This window comes from Panicum hallii, chromosome 3, assembly GCF_002211085.1.
Source record: "Panicum hallii strain FIL2 chromosome 3, PHallii_v3.1, whole genome shotgun sequence".
NCBI lineage: Eukaryota > Viridiplantae > Streptophyta > Magnoliopsida > Poales > Poaceae > Panicum > Panicum hallii.
Window position 1 is genome coordinate 17,083,091 of NC_038044.1, and position 18,625 is coordinate 17,101,715.

Sequence of the window (18,625 nt, forward strand, 5' to 3'; positions counted from 1 at the left end):
CAACATTTCTACCACCTCATGTCATTTTATTTCTTTAATCACACATAGCTATAATAAGCTACCTCAATGGCAGCCTCTAATGCTTACCCGGACTAGGATCCCATTTTTTGTATAACTAAGAAGGAGATGATAATTTTTATGTCGCTGTATTTGATAATAAAGATGATCCATATGTAATTTCATAAGTTATTGTTATCCAAGCGTCCATGTAATGTGTCATGTTAGCAAAACTACTCTTAAACTTCGCAGCTTGGGCTATTTAGACATTTCGAATAATTTAGAGTGTTCAAAATCTGATTTTATAGTTTTAGGATTAAGTAGTCGAATATCAATACTTTAAGGTATTATGTAGACTTATTACAAGTTATAATAACCTTTTAGTGTGAATTTATGCGTAAAACTTTTTATATGAAACTTTTCTAACATTATTTTTTGAAAATTTTACTTAAAAAATATCATGATAAGTCTATATGCAACATTAAAAATTATCATGATAACTCTGTAAAAATTTAAAGTTATGAAACATAGAACTTTCGTAAAAGAAAAGACGCTGGAGCTATCATCTACTAAAAATTAACTGTTATCTCTATCTCTATCTTTATCTCTACTATTTCTAAAGCAAGCAATTATTTCTTAGTCCGTCAATCGAAATTCTAATTGGAATCCGGAAAAATCAATTGCAGTTATAATAGGAATCCTGGCAAATCAATCAAAATCTCAATCGGAACCCGAACAATCAATACCTCGCGCAGTTACGGCACGGCTTGTACACACAGCGAAAGAGCATAAAGTTGATGATCTTATAGTTCCGTGTAAAATTTATATTTCTCGTAGCAATGCACGGATACTATATTAGTATTATTTAAAAGGGAATAAAAGTTGACCGTTACAGATGCCACTGACTGAAATTGCTCTTTTCGAACTTCGAACGGACTGATCGGATCCTAATATTTTCGCGGTATCACCCCGTCATCATCTATTTCTGTCTCCTGTTCACCTCTCTCTAGCCCCCTCTCAGCCCTCTCTCTTCCTCACTCTGTCTCTTGGCATATGCCTAAGCTGCCGTCAAGACGGCACGAGCCGCCGAGCGCGTCGCTGGTGGATGATCACCGTCATCGTCTATTTCTCTCCCCTGTTCACCTCCTTCCCTCTCTGTCTGGCCTTGCCTCTCTGGTGTCGACGAGGCGCCCTTCACCGGCGACGAGCACCCACCAGGTTTGCCCGTCCCTTCTATTCCCTTCCTGCTGTGCGAAACGGAACTCTCCAAAAACTATTTTTTGAGTCTTCCCCTAGTTCAACTGATGCTCTTCTCTGGAGCGAGAGCAGTACGAATTTGAGGTTTTCACCAAAGCAAAAAAAAAAATCTCCATTTCTTGAAAGGACAAAAGATGACTGTGGCACCTAAAATTCTGCATTCTGCTAGAACAAGCATCTGATGGAGGCATTATCTTCTTGCAAGATCGCAGCAATCAAAAATCAGTTTCCAGCTACACAGGACCTTCTCCTCTCTCGGCCCCCTCTTCTTCCTCCTCTTTGTACATAGCGCGGTCGGTCCGGACTTCTCTTCCTGCATTCTGCTAGAACAAGCATCTGATGGAGGCATTATCTTCTTGCAAGATCGCAGCAATCAAAAATCAGTTTCCAGCTACACAGGACCTTCTCCTCTCTCGGCCCCCTCTTCTTCCTCCTCTTTGTACATAGCGCGGTCGGTCTGGACTTCTCTTCATCCCTGAGCTCCTTCCCTCCCTGGCCACCTCCCTTCTCTTCCCAAATTCCAACCTCCCTTCCCTCTCTAGTCTCATCTCTCTCCCGAGCTCCCACGCTGACGGCCACACTTGGGCGACGCGAACCGAGCCGCCGTGGGCTGCGCGGAGCTGCGGGTCATCCGTGTGGGCGACGCCGCGAGGGCGCCGAGAACTGTGGGTGCAGGTGCGGCGGCGCGGAGCTGTGCACTCGGCTCGGAGAAGTCCGATGCAACGCGGGAGAGCAGCCGGTGAAGGATGAGGGCTCCTATTCTCTCTCCTACATTACATCTGAGAGGTGAAGGCAACTAGCTGGAATAATTTGCTGATCTCTCCTTCACTGTGTTTTTCTGTCCAGTAACATGAATCCAGCTGGAATACTCTAACATCGATTACAAGATGCAACGAATTTTCAAAAGTTTGTAAAAGTGTTTTGGTGCAATTATTTCCCGGGGTTTTTGGGAGGTTTTAGCCCCCTTCTGTTTGTTGTGTCACTTTTCCTTAGTCTGTTGTGATCTTGTTCTTAGCAAGGATTTCCTTCAGGGTGCACCATGCATGCAACTCCTGAAATCCCGGTGGATTTGACACGGGCATGTCGGCGGGGAGGGGCGATCTAAACATTCCTGGCAATTGACCTCTGTTCCTGAATGCTGGCCTACCCAACTTAGGCTGTCAAAATCTTGCTAATACAGCCGCAGCAGGCTACAGCAGCCCAATCGTCTTGCCGGCCTTACTCTCCACATGCTCCACGTCTGTCCTGCATACCATGCAGGAGAGATCTGCTCCACAAGCTGCTCTGTCAAGTCCAATGAGCAGCGCAACTGAACAGCACGGCAGCCCCTCTGTCCAGCCATCCTGGAATGTGCCTGCAGGGTGCACGCAGGTGCCTATTAGTATCTTAGTGTTCCATAGGCGCCTGACTGGAAGGGGTTTGAGGCCGCAGTTGCCACCATCTCATAGTTTTATGCCAGCCCCTGCTTTGCCTGATGCTTCAGAGGGTAAGGATGTCTTTATCTTATTCTTTCCAGGTGTCATGTTGGTTCAGCTTTGTGGCTGGATCACCATACATTATGAATAACTGAACACCTTCTGTTTGCTGTTGCTCTATTATTTTGAAGGTGGAGCTTCCATTCAGCTTGCTGGGAGTAATTTCTTGTCACTTGGAAGAGCATCAAATATTGTTGCAGGTGATATGATGATGAATCATGCACAACTAGCCACTCCAGATAGATACTATTCTGAGCATCTTTGGGCAAATGGTTTATATGATGAAGCATCCAAGACTGAAAATGGAACAGAAGCTAGCCAACTGGAACCATCAGCAACAACAATTTTTTGTGATAACCATGATGATTTGGAACCAGCGGTTCCTGCAAACACCTTGGAAACACGACTCCAGCATCCTCACGAATCAACTGCTGTTCTTGCAGAAATAACCACTGATGATGACATGCATACTTACCAGCCTATGCAAAAAAGGCCCAAGACACAAATCAATCAGAGTGAACAAACACCATTGCCAACACCAGCTGTACCCAAAGAGAGAACACTAAATCAAATTGAGATGCAGATTGCAGGTGCTGAGAAAACTGAAATGTTCAGGAATGAGGAAACCCCAGCACGAAAAATGAAGACTCGGAGGAAAAAACACAGACCAAAGGTAATCAGAGAGAATAAGTTAACCAAAGTGCAAAAATCTGATTCAACATCAGATGGAAAATCTCCTAATCAGAAAGTTAAGAGAAAGTATGTCCGGAAGAAAAGAAGTCTCAGCTCTCTAGAGAAGTGCTCAGGTCCTGCTACTGATCAATCAATCTCTAGAGGAACAGGAATTGCAGCTAGAAGAAGAACTGCATCAGTTCGAAGAAGCCTGCAATTTGAACCCGAAGAACAAGGAGTGCAGGGAGGCGGTCCGTCAACGCCCAGCTTACACCACCACAACTATGAGAAACCCGTCCATGCTCAAAGTTCATTCTGCTCAGAATCAGAGGTGCAGATTGAACACGGTCTACAAGTAGATATGGAAAATTTACCAGGAGGATTAGCTTTTGGCATGAGTCTCAGACTGAACAAACTGTTAGACGAATACATACATTTGCCAGAGGCCACACCAAAACCTGCACAAGAAGTTTCAAACGCAAGTTCTGGATCTTTAAGTACGGAACTAGCAAGGGAACAAGAAAATGTTGGAAAAACTTGCAAACCTGACGACACAAGCAAGTCCAGTTTGTGTAATGCAGAAAGGGTGGTAAAGACAGTACTAGAAGGAAACAAAATGAACCTGGAATTGAACTATTCTGATGTAGATGGTTTTGTTTCCTCAGCTATATCTATGCCTGAACAGTCGAGTAAGTTATCAGAAGTGGAGAACCGCGATGGTGAATCGTCCCTAACTGGCACAAGGGATTCTATTATCTTGAGGACTGCAGCTGAGATGCTAGCATTTTGCCAAGCTGGTGGGATAAAAAAGAAGCGATCAGCCCGAGTCCGCAGAAATTCCTTCTATTCTATGATGGATCTCGAGAATAATCCTTCACAAGCATCAACAAGACTGCAACAGCCATGCATGGATGCTCTGTATGAAAGTTCGTACATTAAGTTTATGACCAAAAAACGTTCAATAAAAGAAAGACTGCACTGTTCCAGTTTCATTCATCCAAATGATGAGCTGAATAATAGGCTTTCAGCTGGAAGTATTATTTATGGTGTATCTAGTGGATCCAAAGTATCAGAAGAGACATTTCCAAACTCTTCACCTCAAACCCTGGACAATGAAAGAATCAACTTTGATACTCATTGTGATGTACCAGAAGGGAGCTCAGCAAATACATCAACAGGGCAATATATAAATTACCTTCAAGGAGTTGCCTCAAAGCTGAAACATCTTGATTTGAACACTGAACATGTGCACAGAACTGAGATGCATTTATCTCGGAGCACACCTGCTGTCATTTCTTTTGGAGGAACAGATGGTCTGTCAAATGCTCTTATCCCATATGGTGGTGGGGTGATGGTTCCGTATGAGAGGCCCTTGCAGTTGGTCAGAAAGCAGCGGCCTCGGGCTAAGGTTGAGTTGGATTTTGAGACGACAAGAGTTTGGAATCTGTTGATGGGGAAAGCAAGTGAGCCTGATGGAACTGATGTTGAGAAGGAGAGATGGTGGCAGCAAGAAAGAGAAATTTTTCAAGGCCGTGCTAATTCATTTATAGCACGCATGCGACTTGTTCAAGGTACTGAACTTCTATACTATGCTAAAAATAAGTTTCCCTTTCTGCTACTAATACCTATCTCACTCTCAGGACCGTGGCAGCTAAAGTGCATTGGTTTACATAGTCCTTGAAATAGGAATCTAGTGTAATTTGGGTGTCTATTTCTTCTTATTTTCTGTTATTTTCTGCTGCCTAGTTCCTCCTAGGTTGGTCAAGTTTACATGGTCCTTTAAATGTTTTCAATTGCCTTGAATCCATGGTTGAAGCTTGTGAGGAAACAGAGTCTACAATTAAAAATTTTGCACTGCCTTGAATCCATGGTTGAAGCTTGTGAGAAAACAGAGTCTACAATTAAAACTTTTGCATTGCCTTGAATCCATGGTTGAAGCTTGTGGCTAATCTCTCAATCACTTGTTTATCAGGGGACAGGTGCTTTTCCCCTTGGAAAGGATCTGTGGTTGACTCTGTAGTAGGAGTATTCCTCACTCAGAATGTAGCTGATCATCTTTCAAGGTATGACATTCACATTCTCTTTGCTTCAATGATGCTCCCAATTCTTGAAATCAAAATGATGAATGAATATAGATCTTATGTGTAGCTCTCATTATGACTACTATTTTGACAAACTACAGTTCTGCCTATATGGCCCTTGCTGCAACTTTTCCGTCACGGTCAGTCAACAGCAACTGTAAGGATGATGTTACCACCCAAAACAATGAACAAACCATCAGGTCGAGTGCACTAGGAGAAAAAAGCATATTTGACCTTTTCTCCGATGGTGCTAGACCTGATAGAGGAGTGGGTTGTGAGGAGCTATCAGTGACCTATGAGAAAATACACATGGAACCAAAGGACGATACTAGGGCTAGTGAAAGGATTGAAGGTGAAACTTATTCCTTTGGTTACAAATCAGCAAATGGAAGTTTTTGCAATCACCAAGGGACAGTAATAGAACATAAAGAACAAGAATTTCCGGAATCCTCCTTGGTAGAATTAACCAAGCCTACAGAACTCATCCAGCAGACGCAGATCCAGAAGGAAACCTCATCCTCTCAAAGTGTAACTTTGGAAACTATTCAATCAAGATTATCTTTGACTTCTGGGATACCTAGAAATATTGCTGGTGGTAGTTCCTCTTATCAGCAGCTGGAAAGCAATTTTGACTGTGGAAGATCACTAAGAAGAAACGATGCCACAGCCAGTGAGATTGAATGCCAGAGACTTCAAATGGCAGAAATAGACGATTATGGATTTGGTAAACTCGGGAGTCCTCCTAGTTCTGCGATGCCATTTATCTTGACTGTTGATGCTCAACAACTAAATTTGAGAAATGAGCCAAATTTTTCTTCAGCATCTTCCAACAGTCCTTCAGATTCTGCATCACCAAAAATAAAAAATGGCACGAGTCCTCTTTTCATGCCTTTTGATTCCTACGGGGCAGAGTGTAGTGGTAATAGGACAGCTGGCACCACTCTGAACTCTGCAAAAACAAGCACAGAGCTTCCAGGTTAGTATACATCGCTTTCTTCTATAATTTTAGTAAAATGAAATACTAGTCTGCTAACTGCTTGGCAAAAACTTAACCATGCATTAAAGTGACACCATGACAAAAGGACTAGTTTTGAAGCACCAGAACTGAAGGAGCACAGAATTACTTTTTCTGACAGGTGAAATGACAGTAGAAACAACAAGAAGAGAAGATGAATATACATTGAAATCTGGATTTACTTCCTATAATGGAGTACCAGATACAGCAGCACAAGCATCAAGGCCAAAGAAAACAAGAACCACAAGTAAAAAGAATACAGAGAATTTTGACTGGGATAAATTACGAAGGCAGGCTTGTAGTGAAGACCACATGAAAAAAAGAAGTTGTGAAAGACGAGACTCTGTAGATTGGGAAGCAGTAAGGTGTGCAGATGTGCAAAGACTATCTCACGCCATTCGGGAAAGGGGAATGAATAATATTTTAGCAGAGCGAATCCAGGTAATAGTTGAATAGTTACTAGGATTAACTACGATCTATATGCACCACCTATGTCTGGTTGCAATTCAAACCATTTCTCTCTCAGAAGGCCACATGATAGAGTTAGTAATTATTCCTTAATACTGAGTTGGAACAGTTATCTTGTTTATATGCACATGATGTCTTTGTCGAAAGTCAGTTTTTTCTGTTCTTTACACATAAGGTGCTATCATAGAGATGACTTTTAACCATAAGGATATTTCCTACTGTAACATAAGAAATTTTATCATCATTCCTATAAATTTCCTAATGTTAAAATTGGTGGTTTTCCAGAATTTCCTGAATCGTTTGGTTAGAGACCATGGGAGCATTGATCTTGAGTGGCTAAGAGATATTCCCCCAACCTCTGCAAAGTAAGATGCTATGTTTACATTCGCTCATTTCATGGTCATTCACATTTCTAGTGATGGAACTGACTAAACCAGAATCATAAGAGTATGTGAATGAATTAAGTACAGCAAGGGGTGCAGCATTTTGAAGCCAACATTGGAAATCAGTAAATAGATTCGTGGTGCATTAACATCTAAGTTCTATGAAATGCCAACTTTATTACTAGTATAGAAAAGTTTATAATTTGTAACATAGCTTAAAGCGGTGAAAGGGCTCCATAGAAAAACACATGCATTTATATGAGCCTCGTATACTTAACAAGTGAGAAGTGTTTTTATTAAAATAGATTTGGTTTACTGTCAGGGATTACCTGCTAAGCATACGTGGACTGGGGCTTAAAAGTGTTGAATGCGTTCGTCTTCTCACACTGCATCATCTTGCCTTCCCTGTAAGTTTGTTTCTGTTGTTCTTAGAAACCTTGGAAATCAGCAATCCACTTGCTTAAACCATGAACATGGCTTTTATTGATGCCTTTTTATGTTACTATTACTATTATCAATGCATTTCTATATTTTATATTTTTCCTTTTTACTGGTTGCTCTGTTGGCTTTAATCTCTAGCTTACCCAAACTTGCTTAGGACTATGAGGCTTTGTTGTTGTTGAGCATTTAGATTTCCTGTAGCAAATTTAATATTTGCATAGCGATGTTTTTACTACTCAGGTTGACACCAATGTTGGTCGCATATGTGTAAGATTGGGGTGGGTGCCAATTCAACCCCTTCCTGAGTCTCTACAGTTACATCTCTTGGAGCTGTAAGTGTCTTGCATTGTCCACGCTGATTATGTCATTTATGGGTTTTTGCTCTTTTTCCAGTTAAAATATGAACCCGTCACTTTTTTTTTGCCTTGTCACAGATATCCTGTGTTGGAAACTATACAAAAATACCTTTGGCCTCGCCTTTGCAAACTCGATCAACAAACATTGTGAGTTACAAAAGCATTTGCTCCAAAGTGCAGATTCTTTTATTGGTTTTTGCGAATCCTTGCTATTAGATATGTACAGTTGTACTCTCTCTTGTACTCCTAGCCTATTCGGTTTCCAGTTGTACTACTGCCTATATGGCACCTATATATGGAAGGTCACCCCCCTCCTCTCAGGGTGTGGTGCATTGCCTAAACATTCAATATGGTATCACAAGTCCAGGCACCTCTCTAGGCCATCCGTGTGCCCCCTCCCCTCCTCCGCTGCCCAGGCGCCCTCCTCTCTTCCCACAGGGTGCCTCCTCTCCTCTTCTCCACCAGGCGCACCCACCACCAGCCCTACCTTTTCTTCTTCCCTCAACTGCTCCTGGCTGTTTATGTCCACCATTACCAGCGACTCTTCTGAAGAATATGCTGCTGCCAACTCTTCTGGAGACTCTGCTGCTGCCATGGCTGACGCAGTGAGCCCCTACGCCACCATCCCTGTCAAGTCCCACGTCCCCATGACGTTGGACCTCCGCTCCTCCAACTACAGCAAATGGAGCTCTTTCTTCAAGGCCATGTGCGGCAAGTTTGGCCTCATGGGGCTCATCGACGGGACTCCTCCCCCCAATTCCATCGATGCTGCCTGGCGTCAAGCGGACTGCTGCGTTCACAGCTGGCTGTACGGCTCCGTCTCCGACTCCGTCTTGGATTTCACCATGGAAGATGAACAGACGGCGCGCCAGCTTTGGGTCGCCATCGAAACTCACTTCCAGGCGAGCCAAGCTCCCCGTGCCATCTTCTTGAGTCACGAGTTCCACTCCATGACTCAGGGAGATCTCTCTGTTGAAGAATATGGCAAGAAGATGAAGAGAGTTGCCGATGCTCTTCGTGCCGTCGGGCAGCTGGTTGCTAACTCCACACTCATCCTCAACCTCCTCCACGGCGTCGACCCCCGCTACAGCACCACTGGGGACTTCATCGCCGCCACGCCGAACATCACCTTCGCTGCGGCGCTTGATCAACTCGCTCTCAAGGAACTGCGTTTGGCTAACGAAGCCAAGGTTGCAGCTTCACTGCCCTTGTTGCCTCCACACCATCCGGCTGTGGTTCCAACTGCCGCTCTCCATCTGCGCCATCCGGTTCCCAGCAGAAGCAGGGCAGGCGCAAGAAAGGTAGCGGCAAGCGGAACGCCGGCGGTGGTTGGGGCGGCAGTGGCGGCCAGCAGCAGGGCTGGGGCGGCGGTGGGCGGCCAGCAGCAGGGCTGGGGTGGCGGTGGCGGCCAGCAGCAGCCGCGCGGCCCATGGATTTGCTTCAATCCATGGACCACGCAGCAGGGCGGCCAGGCCGGTGGCTCCTCTGGCGGCCAAAACTAGCACGGCGGCCAGGGCTGGCACGATGGCCAGGGCCTCCTTCGCTCAGCGCCGCAGGCCCATGCCACCTTTGGACCCCAAGCGCCAGCGTCGCAGCCGGCCCAATCTTAGGATCAGGCACGGCTGATCGCTGCCCTACAGGAGATGTCGATCCAGGGCTCCAACCTCCAACCCCTGGGTCTTGGACACCGGTGCTTCCACCCACATGCACAACTCGGATGGTATACTCCTCTCTCACTCCCCTGCCTCTCATTCTTCCATTATAGTAGGTAACGGTATGCATGTTCCAGTCACATCTTAGAGGACACTCCACCTTGCAAACTGCTACCTCCACATTTCAGCTCAACAACGTCCTTGTTGTTCCCTCGCTGATCCGCAACTTGCTTTCCATTCGTCAGTTCACGCAAGACAGTAAGTGTTCCATTGAGTTTGATGCCTTTGGTTTCTCTGTGAAGGACCTCAGGACGGAACGCGTGATTCTTCGTTGCAATAGTGACGGCGATCTCTACACCATTTCTGCCGTCACCACCATAGCTGCACACGCCCTTGTCGCTGCTTCATCCTCCCTATGGCACCAGCGTCTTGGTCATCCTAGTCCAGCTGCTTTAGCCCGTCTCAAGAATAATCAGTCCATTTCTTGTAATAAAGTAGCTCGCTCGCTTTGCCATTCTTGCCAGCTAGGCAAGCACACGCGGCTGCCATTTAGTCCTTCTTCCTCCAAAACAGTTTCTCCCTTTGAAATTGTTCATTGTGATGTTTGGACGTCACTTGTCACTAGTATTTCGGGCTACTGTTATTATTTGGTCATGATCGATGATTACTAGTGTATGCTCTTTGCTGATGATGTGGTGCTAGTGGACGAGAGTAGGGCAGGGGTTAATATGAAGTTAGAGCTGTGGAGACACACGCTAGAGTCGAGGGGGTTCAGACTGAGTAGGACCAAGACTGAGTATATGATGTGCGACTTTAGCCCGACTAGGCATGAGGATGGGGACGTTAGCCTCGAAGGTCAAGTGGTGGCCAAGAAGGATACTTTCCGGTATCTAAGATCAATGCTTCAGAAAGATGGAGACATTGATGAAGATGTTAGATATAGAATTTCAGCCGGTTGGTTGAAGTGGCGGCAGGCTTCGGGCATCCTCTGTGACAAGAAGGTGCCACAGAGGCTAAAAGGTAAGTTCTATAGGACGGCGATTCGCCCAGCGATGCTATACGGTGCTGAATGTTGGCCTACAAAAAGACGACATGTCCAGCAACTGAGCGTAACGGAGATGCGTATGCTGCGTTGGTTCTGCGGGCATACAAGTAGGGATAGAGTCCGGAACGAAGAGATTCGAGATAGGGTAGGAGTGGCACCTATCGAGGAGAAGGTGATTCAACATCGGTTGAGATGGTTTGGACATGTACAACGGAGGCCTCCCGAGGCGCCGGTGCGTAGTGGAGTTTAAAGCGGGGCGATATTGTAAAGAGAGGTAGAGGTAGACCTAGACTAACTTGGGACGAGACGGTTAAGAGAGACCTTAAGGAGTGGAATATCGCTAAGGAATTAGCTATGGATAGGAGCGTTTGGAGATTAGCAATTAACGTACCTGAACCATGACCTTTGTTACTTTTTGTTTAACCCCTAACTCTTTCTTTGGCTTGTGCCCTTTTTGTGTTTCTTATTCTTGTTTTCTGTGGGTTTCATCTCTAGCCTACCCCAACTTGCTTGGGACAAAAGGCTAAGTTGTTGTTGTTGTTGTTGTTGATCGATGATTACTCGCATTATTGCTGGACTTTTCCTCTTAAGCGCAAATCTGATGTTCATGAGCACTTGGTTAATTTTGTTGCCTACACTAATACACAGTTTGGCCTTCCCACCAAGTGTTTTCAAACTGATAATGGTAAAGAATTCGTTAATAATGCCACAGTCACTTATTTGGCCTCCCGTGGCATTGTTTTTCGCCTTTCCTGTCCTTATACATCCCCTCAAAACGGCAAGGCTGAGCATATGCTTCGCACCATTAATAACTCAGTGCGCACGCTGCTTATTCATGCTTCCATGCAGCCGCCCTATTGGGCTGAAGCCCTTTCCGTAGCCACATACGTGATCAATCGCCGTCCTTCATCCTCCATTGGCCATGAAGTTCCCTGCACACGCCTGTACTGAACTCCACCTACCTATGAGCACCTTCGAGTTTTTGGGTGTCTTTGCTACCCAACTCTGCAGGCCACTTCTCCTCATAAGTTGGCTCCTTGGTCCACGGCTTGTGTGTTTTTGGGATATCCGTCCACTCATAAAGGCTATTGTTGTCTTGATCTCGCTACTCGCCGCATCATCATATCACGCCATGTCGTTTTTGATGAGTTCTCCCCCTTCGCTCGCGAGTCCCCTGTCCCTGACAGCTCCTTTGATTTTCTCCTAGATGATGATTCGGAATTTTGCTACTGTCCTACTAACCCTGCAGTGCCACCACCAGCGCCGGCTGCTCCGTCGTCCCCTATTGTCGACGAGCATGTGCCGCCATTGGCCTCTTCTAGTCCGGACGGGTGTGGTCTCGTGCCCCCGCCAGGATCCTCCAGCACTCCTTCACCAGCAGGTGGTGCTTCGGCTGCTGCTGTTCAGCCGGCGGCAGCATCTTCGGCTGCTGCTGTGCAGCCGCCAGCAGGTGGTGCTTCGGCTGCTGCTGTTCAGCCGCCAGCAGCACCTCTCTCGGGCCACTTCAGTGGCCAATTCTACAGCCGGCGTCTCCGGGCACCACCTCCGGTGCCTCCGTCTCCAGCACCAGCTCCTTCGCCTGAGCTACAGCCACCTCCGCCCTCGCCTCGCCCGGTGATGAGGCTGCACACTGGCACTATCCAGCCCGTCAACTAGAAGAACTTGTCAGCTCAGCATTTGGTTGCCTCTCCGGTCCCATCCAACTATCCCAGTGCGCTTGCCGATCCCAATTGGCGAGCTGCTATGGCTAATGAGTTCAAGGCTCTTGTCGACTATGGCACTTGGCACCTCGTCCCTCGACCCCCTCATGCGAATGTGGTGACCGGGAAGTGGATTTACAAGCATAAATTCCACTCAGATGGCTCTCTTGCTCGTCACAAGGCCCGTTGGGTTGTTCGGGTTTTTCACAGCATGCATGGTGTTGACTACGATGATACCTTCAACCCGGTGGTCAAACCAGGAACTATCCGGACTGTTCTAAGTATTGCAGCCTCTCGTGAGTGGCCGATTCATCAGCTGGATGTGAAAAATGCTTTCCTTCATGGTCATTTTGATGAGATAGTGTACTGCCAGCAGCTTCCTGGTTTTGTGGATCCAGATCATCCTGATCATGTCTATCTCCTACAGAAGTCGCTCTATGGACTAAAGCAGGCTCCACGTGCTTGGTACCAACGATTTGCCACTTATATACAACAGTTGGGCTTTGTTTCTTCGGCTTCTGACACCTCCTTGTTCATCTACAAGGATGGCACCAGCATCGCCTACCTCTTGTTGTATGTCGATGACATTGTTCTCACTGCTTCGACACCAGCCTTACTTCAGGATATCATTCGTCGGCTTCACACAGAGTTTGCTATGACAGATCTCGGGTGCTTCATCACTTCTTAGGGATTTCGGTCACACGGTCTTCTGATGGACCGTTTCTGTCCCATCGACAGTATGCTTTGGATCTTCTCCAGCGCGCCGGTATGAGTGAGTGCCACTCTACGTCGACGCCAGTGGATAGTAAGTCTAAGCTTTCCGCTACAGACAGGCCTCCTATTACAGATCCATCTGAGTTCTGAAGTCTTGCTGGTGCTCTGCAGTATCTTACTCTGACTCGACCTGATCTCGCCTATGCTGTTCAGCAAGTCTGCCTGTAAGCCTCATCTTGCGTCTATCAAGCGCATCCTCCGCTATGTCAAGGGCACACTGTCATCTGGTCTTCACATTGGCACCGGACCCGTGGACACTTACAGCAATTTCTGATGCAGACTGGGCTGGTTATCCTGATTCGCGGTGTTCTACTTCCGGCTATTGTGTTTATCTTGGTGACACTCTAGTCTCCTGGTCTTCGAAGCGGCAGACTTCTGTGGCTCGTTCTAGTGCTGAGACTGAGTACAGGGTTGTTGCCTATGCTGTGGCAGAATGTTGTTGGATGCGACAGCTTCTGCACGAGCTTCATGTTCCCCTCTCCAAGGCTACGCTCGTTTATTGTGACAATGTTAGTGTTGTCTATATGACAGCCAATCATATTCATCATCGACGAACGAAGCATATTGAGATTGACATCCACTTCGTCCACGAGAAGGTCGCCTTGGGAGAAGTCCGTGTTCTTCATGTTCCTTCCTCACATCAGTATGCTGACATCATGACTAAGGGGCTTCCTGTACAGTTGTTTATTGACTTTAGGTCCAGTCTTGGTGTCCGCCAAGCTCCCCTTGTGACTGCGGGCGGGTATTAGATATGTACAGTTGTACTCTCTCTTGTACTCTTAGCCTATTCTGTTTCCAGTTGTACTACTGCCTATATGGCACCTATATATGAAAGGTCACCACCCTCCTCTCAGGATGTGGTGCGTTGCCTAAACATTCAATACTTGCCAACCGCAATATTTGCATGTCATGTATTAACAAGTCCTGATAGTAATAATTAATAAAACTATCACATTTTCACAGGTATGAGCTACATTACCAGATGATTACCTTCGGGAAGGTACTTCATAAGCATGAACTTTGAAACTAGCTGAATTTGTATGTGCAGCCAAATGTGAATTTTGTATTCATTACAAAACTCTAATGCCTCTAATTAAAAATAGAACTGTATTTGCTATAAGATTATAATTCCTATGATTCCTTTCAATGAAAAAATAATTCATATGATTAATACATACTTCTGTCTGTTATTTTTCCATTCGGATTTCCTTTTCTCCCCTTCAGACTTGAATCCCAATTAAGAGGTGCCTTGAGTCCCACATGTTACTTTTATTTGAACATATGGATGAGTAAAAGACTTCTTCCCATCAACCATGCAGGTCTTTTGTACCAAAAGCAAGCCAAATTGCAATGCATGCCCAATGAGGAGTGAGTGCAAGCATTTTGCAAGTGCCTTTGCAAGGTATTGTCACACTTTCCGTGCATCTTCAGTCATAATAGCTTATAATTAAGTAGAAAAGAGCTTTGTGGAGCAATTGGTGGACTTAAGAACCCACGAATTGGTCTGAATAATTGATACTTTCACAGTATGCACACATGAACCTTGTCGTGGGTGCCTCACTTTCATTGGTTGAGAGATACTCGAACACCTCAGGGTGTAAATAGAATTGTGCAATACCTCAGAGCCAATTTGATCCGTTGCCACACTTGGAGCTGTGAATCTATTGATCCTTATGCACAAACTACACGAACATATCATTTTTGTATGCACTTAGCATAATTGCCACTTCAGTTGATTTTATTTAGAAGCTTTACTTATGTGTTTACCTCTTTATATTGACTATTTCTTTTCCTGATTGCATTTGGAATGAAGTGCAAGGCTTGCACTTCCTGCTCCTCAGGAGAAAAGCTTAGTGAAGTCAACAAATCAATTTGCTTTCCAGAATAGCAGCATGTACACTATGAATTCGACTCATCAGCCTTGCCTTGAGGGGAGTATCCATGCAAGGGACTTTCTTCCTAAGAACTCGGAGCCAATAATCGAGGAGCCTGCAAGTCCAAGAGAGGAAGAATCGCCAGAAACAATGGAAAATGATATTGAAGATGTTTATGAAGATGGTGAAATTCCAACAATAAAGCTTAACATGGAAGCTTTTGCACATAACTTAGAAAATTGCATCAAAGAAAGCAATAAGGAACTCCAGTCTGATGATATTGCAAAAGCATTGGTTGCTATTAGCACTGAAGCAGCTTCAATTCCTGTACCTAAACTAAAGAATGTGCACAGGCTTCGAACAGAACACTATGTGTAAGTGGTGAATTATTTTTGTTTGGGCAAATCTCTGGTGAAAATGCATGAAAATCAAACTTCAAATATTGCAGAAAAAATCTCTAAAACATACCAAAATTTGGGTAGAGCATGTTCTGTATGTATGAAAAAAGTTGCAAGGTTGAACTCTACTGCATTTTTCTTTACTTGAAACTGTAGGGGAGGACTCTATCGCACTTGCGAGATGCAAGACTAGGTATTTGTGTTTTCCACACCTTGCAAATGCAACCAAGTTTAAACTTGACTTTTTTAAGGGATATAGAACACGTGTTTCACTACATCTGGTATTGTTTTGAAGATGTCACCTTTAGTTTTTACCTATTTGGCCTTTTCACCAATTTATGGTGGTCTTTTGCTTAGCATCAATATGCATCACTTCAGACTCACAACATTGTTGTTGTCCATCTTAAATAATGTCATTCATCCAGAACATATTTAGTCCTTAACTGCAATTTCTGTGCTTGCAGATACGAACTTCCAGATTCACATCCACTTCTACAACAGGTGAGATTCTGCCAGTTCTCTTTGAAGCATTTCAAACTACAATTCCTGATTCAACAATTCATTAACAGCTAGGACTTGACCAACGGGAGCCTGATGATCCTACCCCGTACTTATTGGCCATATGGACACCAGGCAAGCTTATTGCACCCCCCCCCCCACCACAGCGGAATACACTGATCTGGGTATCATTGCACTAAGGGATAAGAAAGCTTATTTTCTTTGAGTGCATCGGGTTGACATACAAAGTTGATTTTATGACTTGTGCAGACGAAATAAATGAAATAAGCAAGGTACCAAAACCATGCTGCGACCCGCAAATGGAAGGCGGCTTATGCAATAATGAGATGTGCCACCGTTGTACTGATGAGCAGGAAAATCAATCCAGATATATCAGAGGCACAATTCTGGTAAAGGAACACTATAAACCAGCAATAACTTATCTAAATAGTTGAATTAATGTTGCGTGAGTTGTGAAACAAAATCGATAATTAGTGCACATGTGAACCCAGGTCCATCTTTCAGTTCTACTACAAAGCAAACTGTCCCTTAGTTTATGTACCTACAGTTTGGCTCACAATAGAGGTGTAAAACTCGTATCCAATAGTTTATTAATTTATGTTATTCACTTCCAAGAAGAAGAGTGACATATACTTTTGAACTGTTGGGCTAAAATGCTTTTTTTTGCTAGATAATATGAACAAATCTGAGCAAGAAGAATAATGGCTATTGATGTCATGCACATTTCAGCTAATGATATGTTACTGGAACATGAACAGGTTCCTTGTCGAACAGCTATGAGGGGTAGTTTCCCACTCAATGGCACTTACTTTCAAGTCAATGAGGTATACCAGAGCTATATCTAATATCTAAGTACTGTTCGTGGGCCTCCCTGTCTCCATGGACAGACAGTTTGAGGTTCTGTGTATCTGTTTATACAGGTATTTGCTGACCACAGCTCTAGCCACAACCCTATACACGTCGAAAGGGTGCAGCTATGGAATTTGCAAAGGCGCATGGTCTTCTTCGGGACTTCAGTATCTACCATATTCAAAGGTTGTCACCCTTGCACAAAGCCACAAACAACTCAATGAAATTTTATCTGCAATAGTACCAACAATAGTTATTTTGATTATGTAGGTCTAACAACAGAAGAAATACAACAATGCTTCTGGAGAGGTATGAACAGCACTTCCATTCATTCTGCCATCACATGCACCTCGGAAACATCTTGCAAATTGTCATCAAATAGTTTTTGCAGAATGCAGATCCTGTGATGACCAGTATTCTAGACCATGGTATATATGTGTACTCAATCACCGTTTACAGTGTCCCAATAGTTATATGAGTCTCATGATTGCCACGTGGTGTCTATTCAATAATGAAGAAAACAGTTCATGGTGGCTATATGATTGATGCCGGTGTTACTTTTCAAGATAACCTGAGGATAGTGGAGCCATCTTGGAATGACAGAATGATTAAGGCTAACGAACAAAATTCCCTATATGAACAGAGAAACAAACTGATGAAAATTAGAAGAGGAATTGATGTGCACATTTATTCGTAAACTTACATTTTATGTGCAAAGGTCATGGATTTTAGTAGTTCTAGGCTTCAACTTAATGACTTGCTGCGGGACTGAAATGCAATGCAGGATTTGTCTGTGTGCGAGGATTCGACATGGAGACAAGGGCTCCAAGGCCTTTGTGCCCTCATTTGCACATTGTAGCAAGGCCGAAATCCCGCAAGACGGCAGCAGCTGAGCAAGTACTGTAATTCAGCAAAGATATCAGTTTTATAAACATCCTATTTATGGTGATATGATGTCATTAGCTCTCGACCTGCGCATGGACCATATTAGTTCCGGCCGGACGACAGCCATTCTTCTAGCAATAAACCATGGAGTTGAAGACTGTTAATTCTGAGATGCTGGAACTAATCAAGATAGTGAAGAACCAATCGTTTTCGTTCGCACTGCTGGTGCAAGTTATATGTAAAGTTATCGATCAAACTTCAATCGGTGTAGGATGTTGTTGCGTTCCTTTCTGAGACACGGCATCTTATCAAAATTTGATTTAGTTAATAAATTGTACTTGTACTAGATTTTTATGCGATGATGATATCATGTTGCGTGCTACATACCTAAAGCATTGGTTTGATTGCCATCTTTATTTTTGTACCTTATGTTCTTGTTATCTGCATCAATGGTTTAGTTGATTATGAACATCACACCATGTGTTGGGATGATGATAGTAATGATGGTGGTACAAAAATGTCTAGCATAGTAGTATTGTAATGAGCTGCAAAATAAGGATTGCTGGAGAAAGCAAGTGAGCTATACTTGCCGTCATGGAAGACTCCTTTGCCACAACATATATGATATAAAGAATAGAGACCCTTAAATACCAGGGAAAAAGCAATACCTGTCCTGATGGATGCATATCGTCAAAGAACAGGGATTCATCTGGAGAAAGCAGAACGCAGAGCTCTAGGGCTGGCAACTTTGCCTGTATCTTGCATATACAACTCGGAGGTAATG

The 18,625-nt window shown here is 44.4% G+C and overlaps 1 protein-coding gene across 2 annotated transcripts; it reads left to right on the plus strand.

Moving 5' to 3' along the window:
- Positions 1-946: 946 nt before the first annotated feature.
- LOC112887942 (protein ROS1-like) lies at positions 947-18,187 on the plus strand. Of its 2 annotated transcripts, none has more exons than XM_025954238.1 (19): positions 947-2,740; positions 2,861-4,972; positions 5,374-5,464; positions 5,584-6,458; positions 6,601-6,938; positions 7,251-7,330; positions 7,671-7,755; positions 8,030-8,121; positions 8,224-8,292; positions 14,280-14,316; positions 14,636-14,718; positions 15,130-15,564; positions 16,053-16,089; positions 16,158-16,221; positions 16,357-16,496; positions 16,866-16,931; positions 17,028-17,142; positions 17,227-17,265; positions 17,741-18,187. In XM_025954238.1, exons 1-19 carry the CDS (start codon positions 2,509-2,511, stop codon positions 17,860-17,862), a joined length of 5,112 nt encoding a protein of 1,703 aa, XP_025810023.1. In that variant the 5' UTR covers positions 947-2,508; the 3' UTR covers positions 17,863-18,187. The 2 variants fall into 2 exon arrangements, with proteins under 2 accessions (XP_025810023.1, XP_025810022.1); XM_025954237.1 differs by lacking the exon at positions 17,741-18,187 and adding an exon at positions 17,348-17,734 and having other exon boundaries at positions 6,619-6,938.
- Positions 18,188-18,625: the final 438 nt, after the last annotated feature.

Excerpts from the sequence above, each read along its gene's own strand:
- LOC112887942 (XM_025954237.1), top strand. The coding sequence starts at position 2,509 with ATGCAGGAGAGATCTGCTCCACAAGCTGCTCTGTCAAGTCCAATGAGC. Across the intron at positions 5,465-5,583 it reads GTAGCTGATCATCTTTCAAG|TTCTGCCTATATGGCCCTTG; the intron begins GTATGACATTCA and ends GACAAACTACAG. Across the intron at positions 14,719-15,129 it reads TTTGCAAGTGCCTTTGCAAG|TGCAAGGCTTGCACTTCCTG; the intron begins GTATTGTCACAC and ends TTTGGAATGAAG.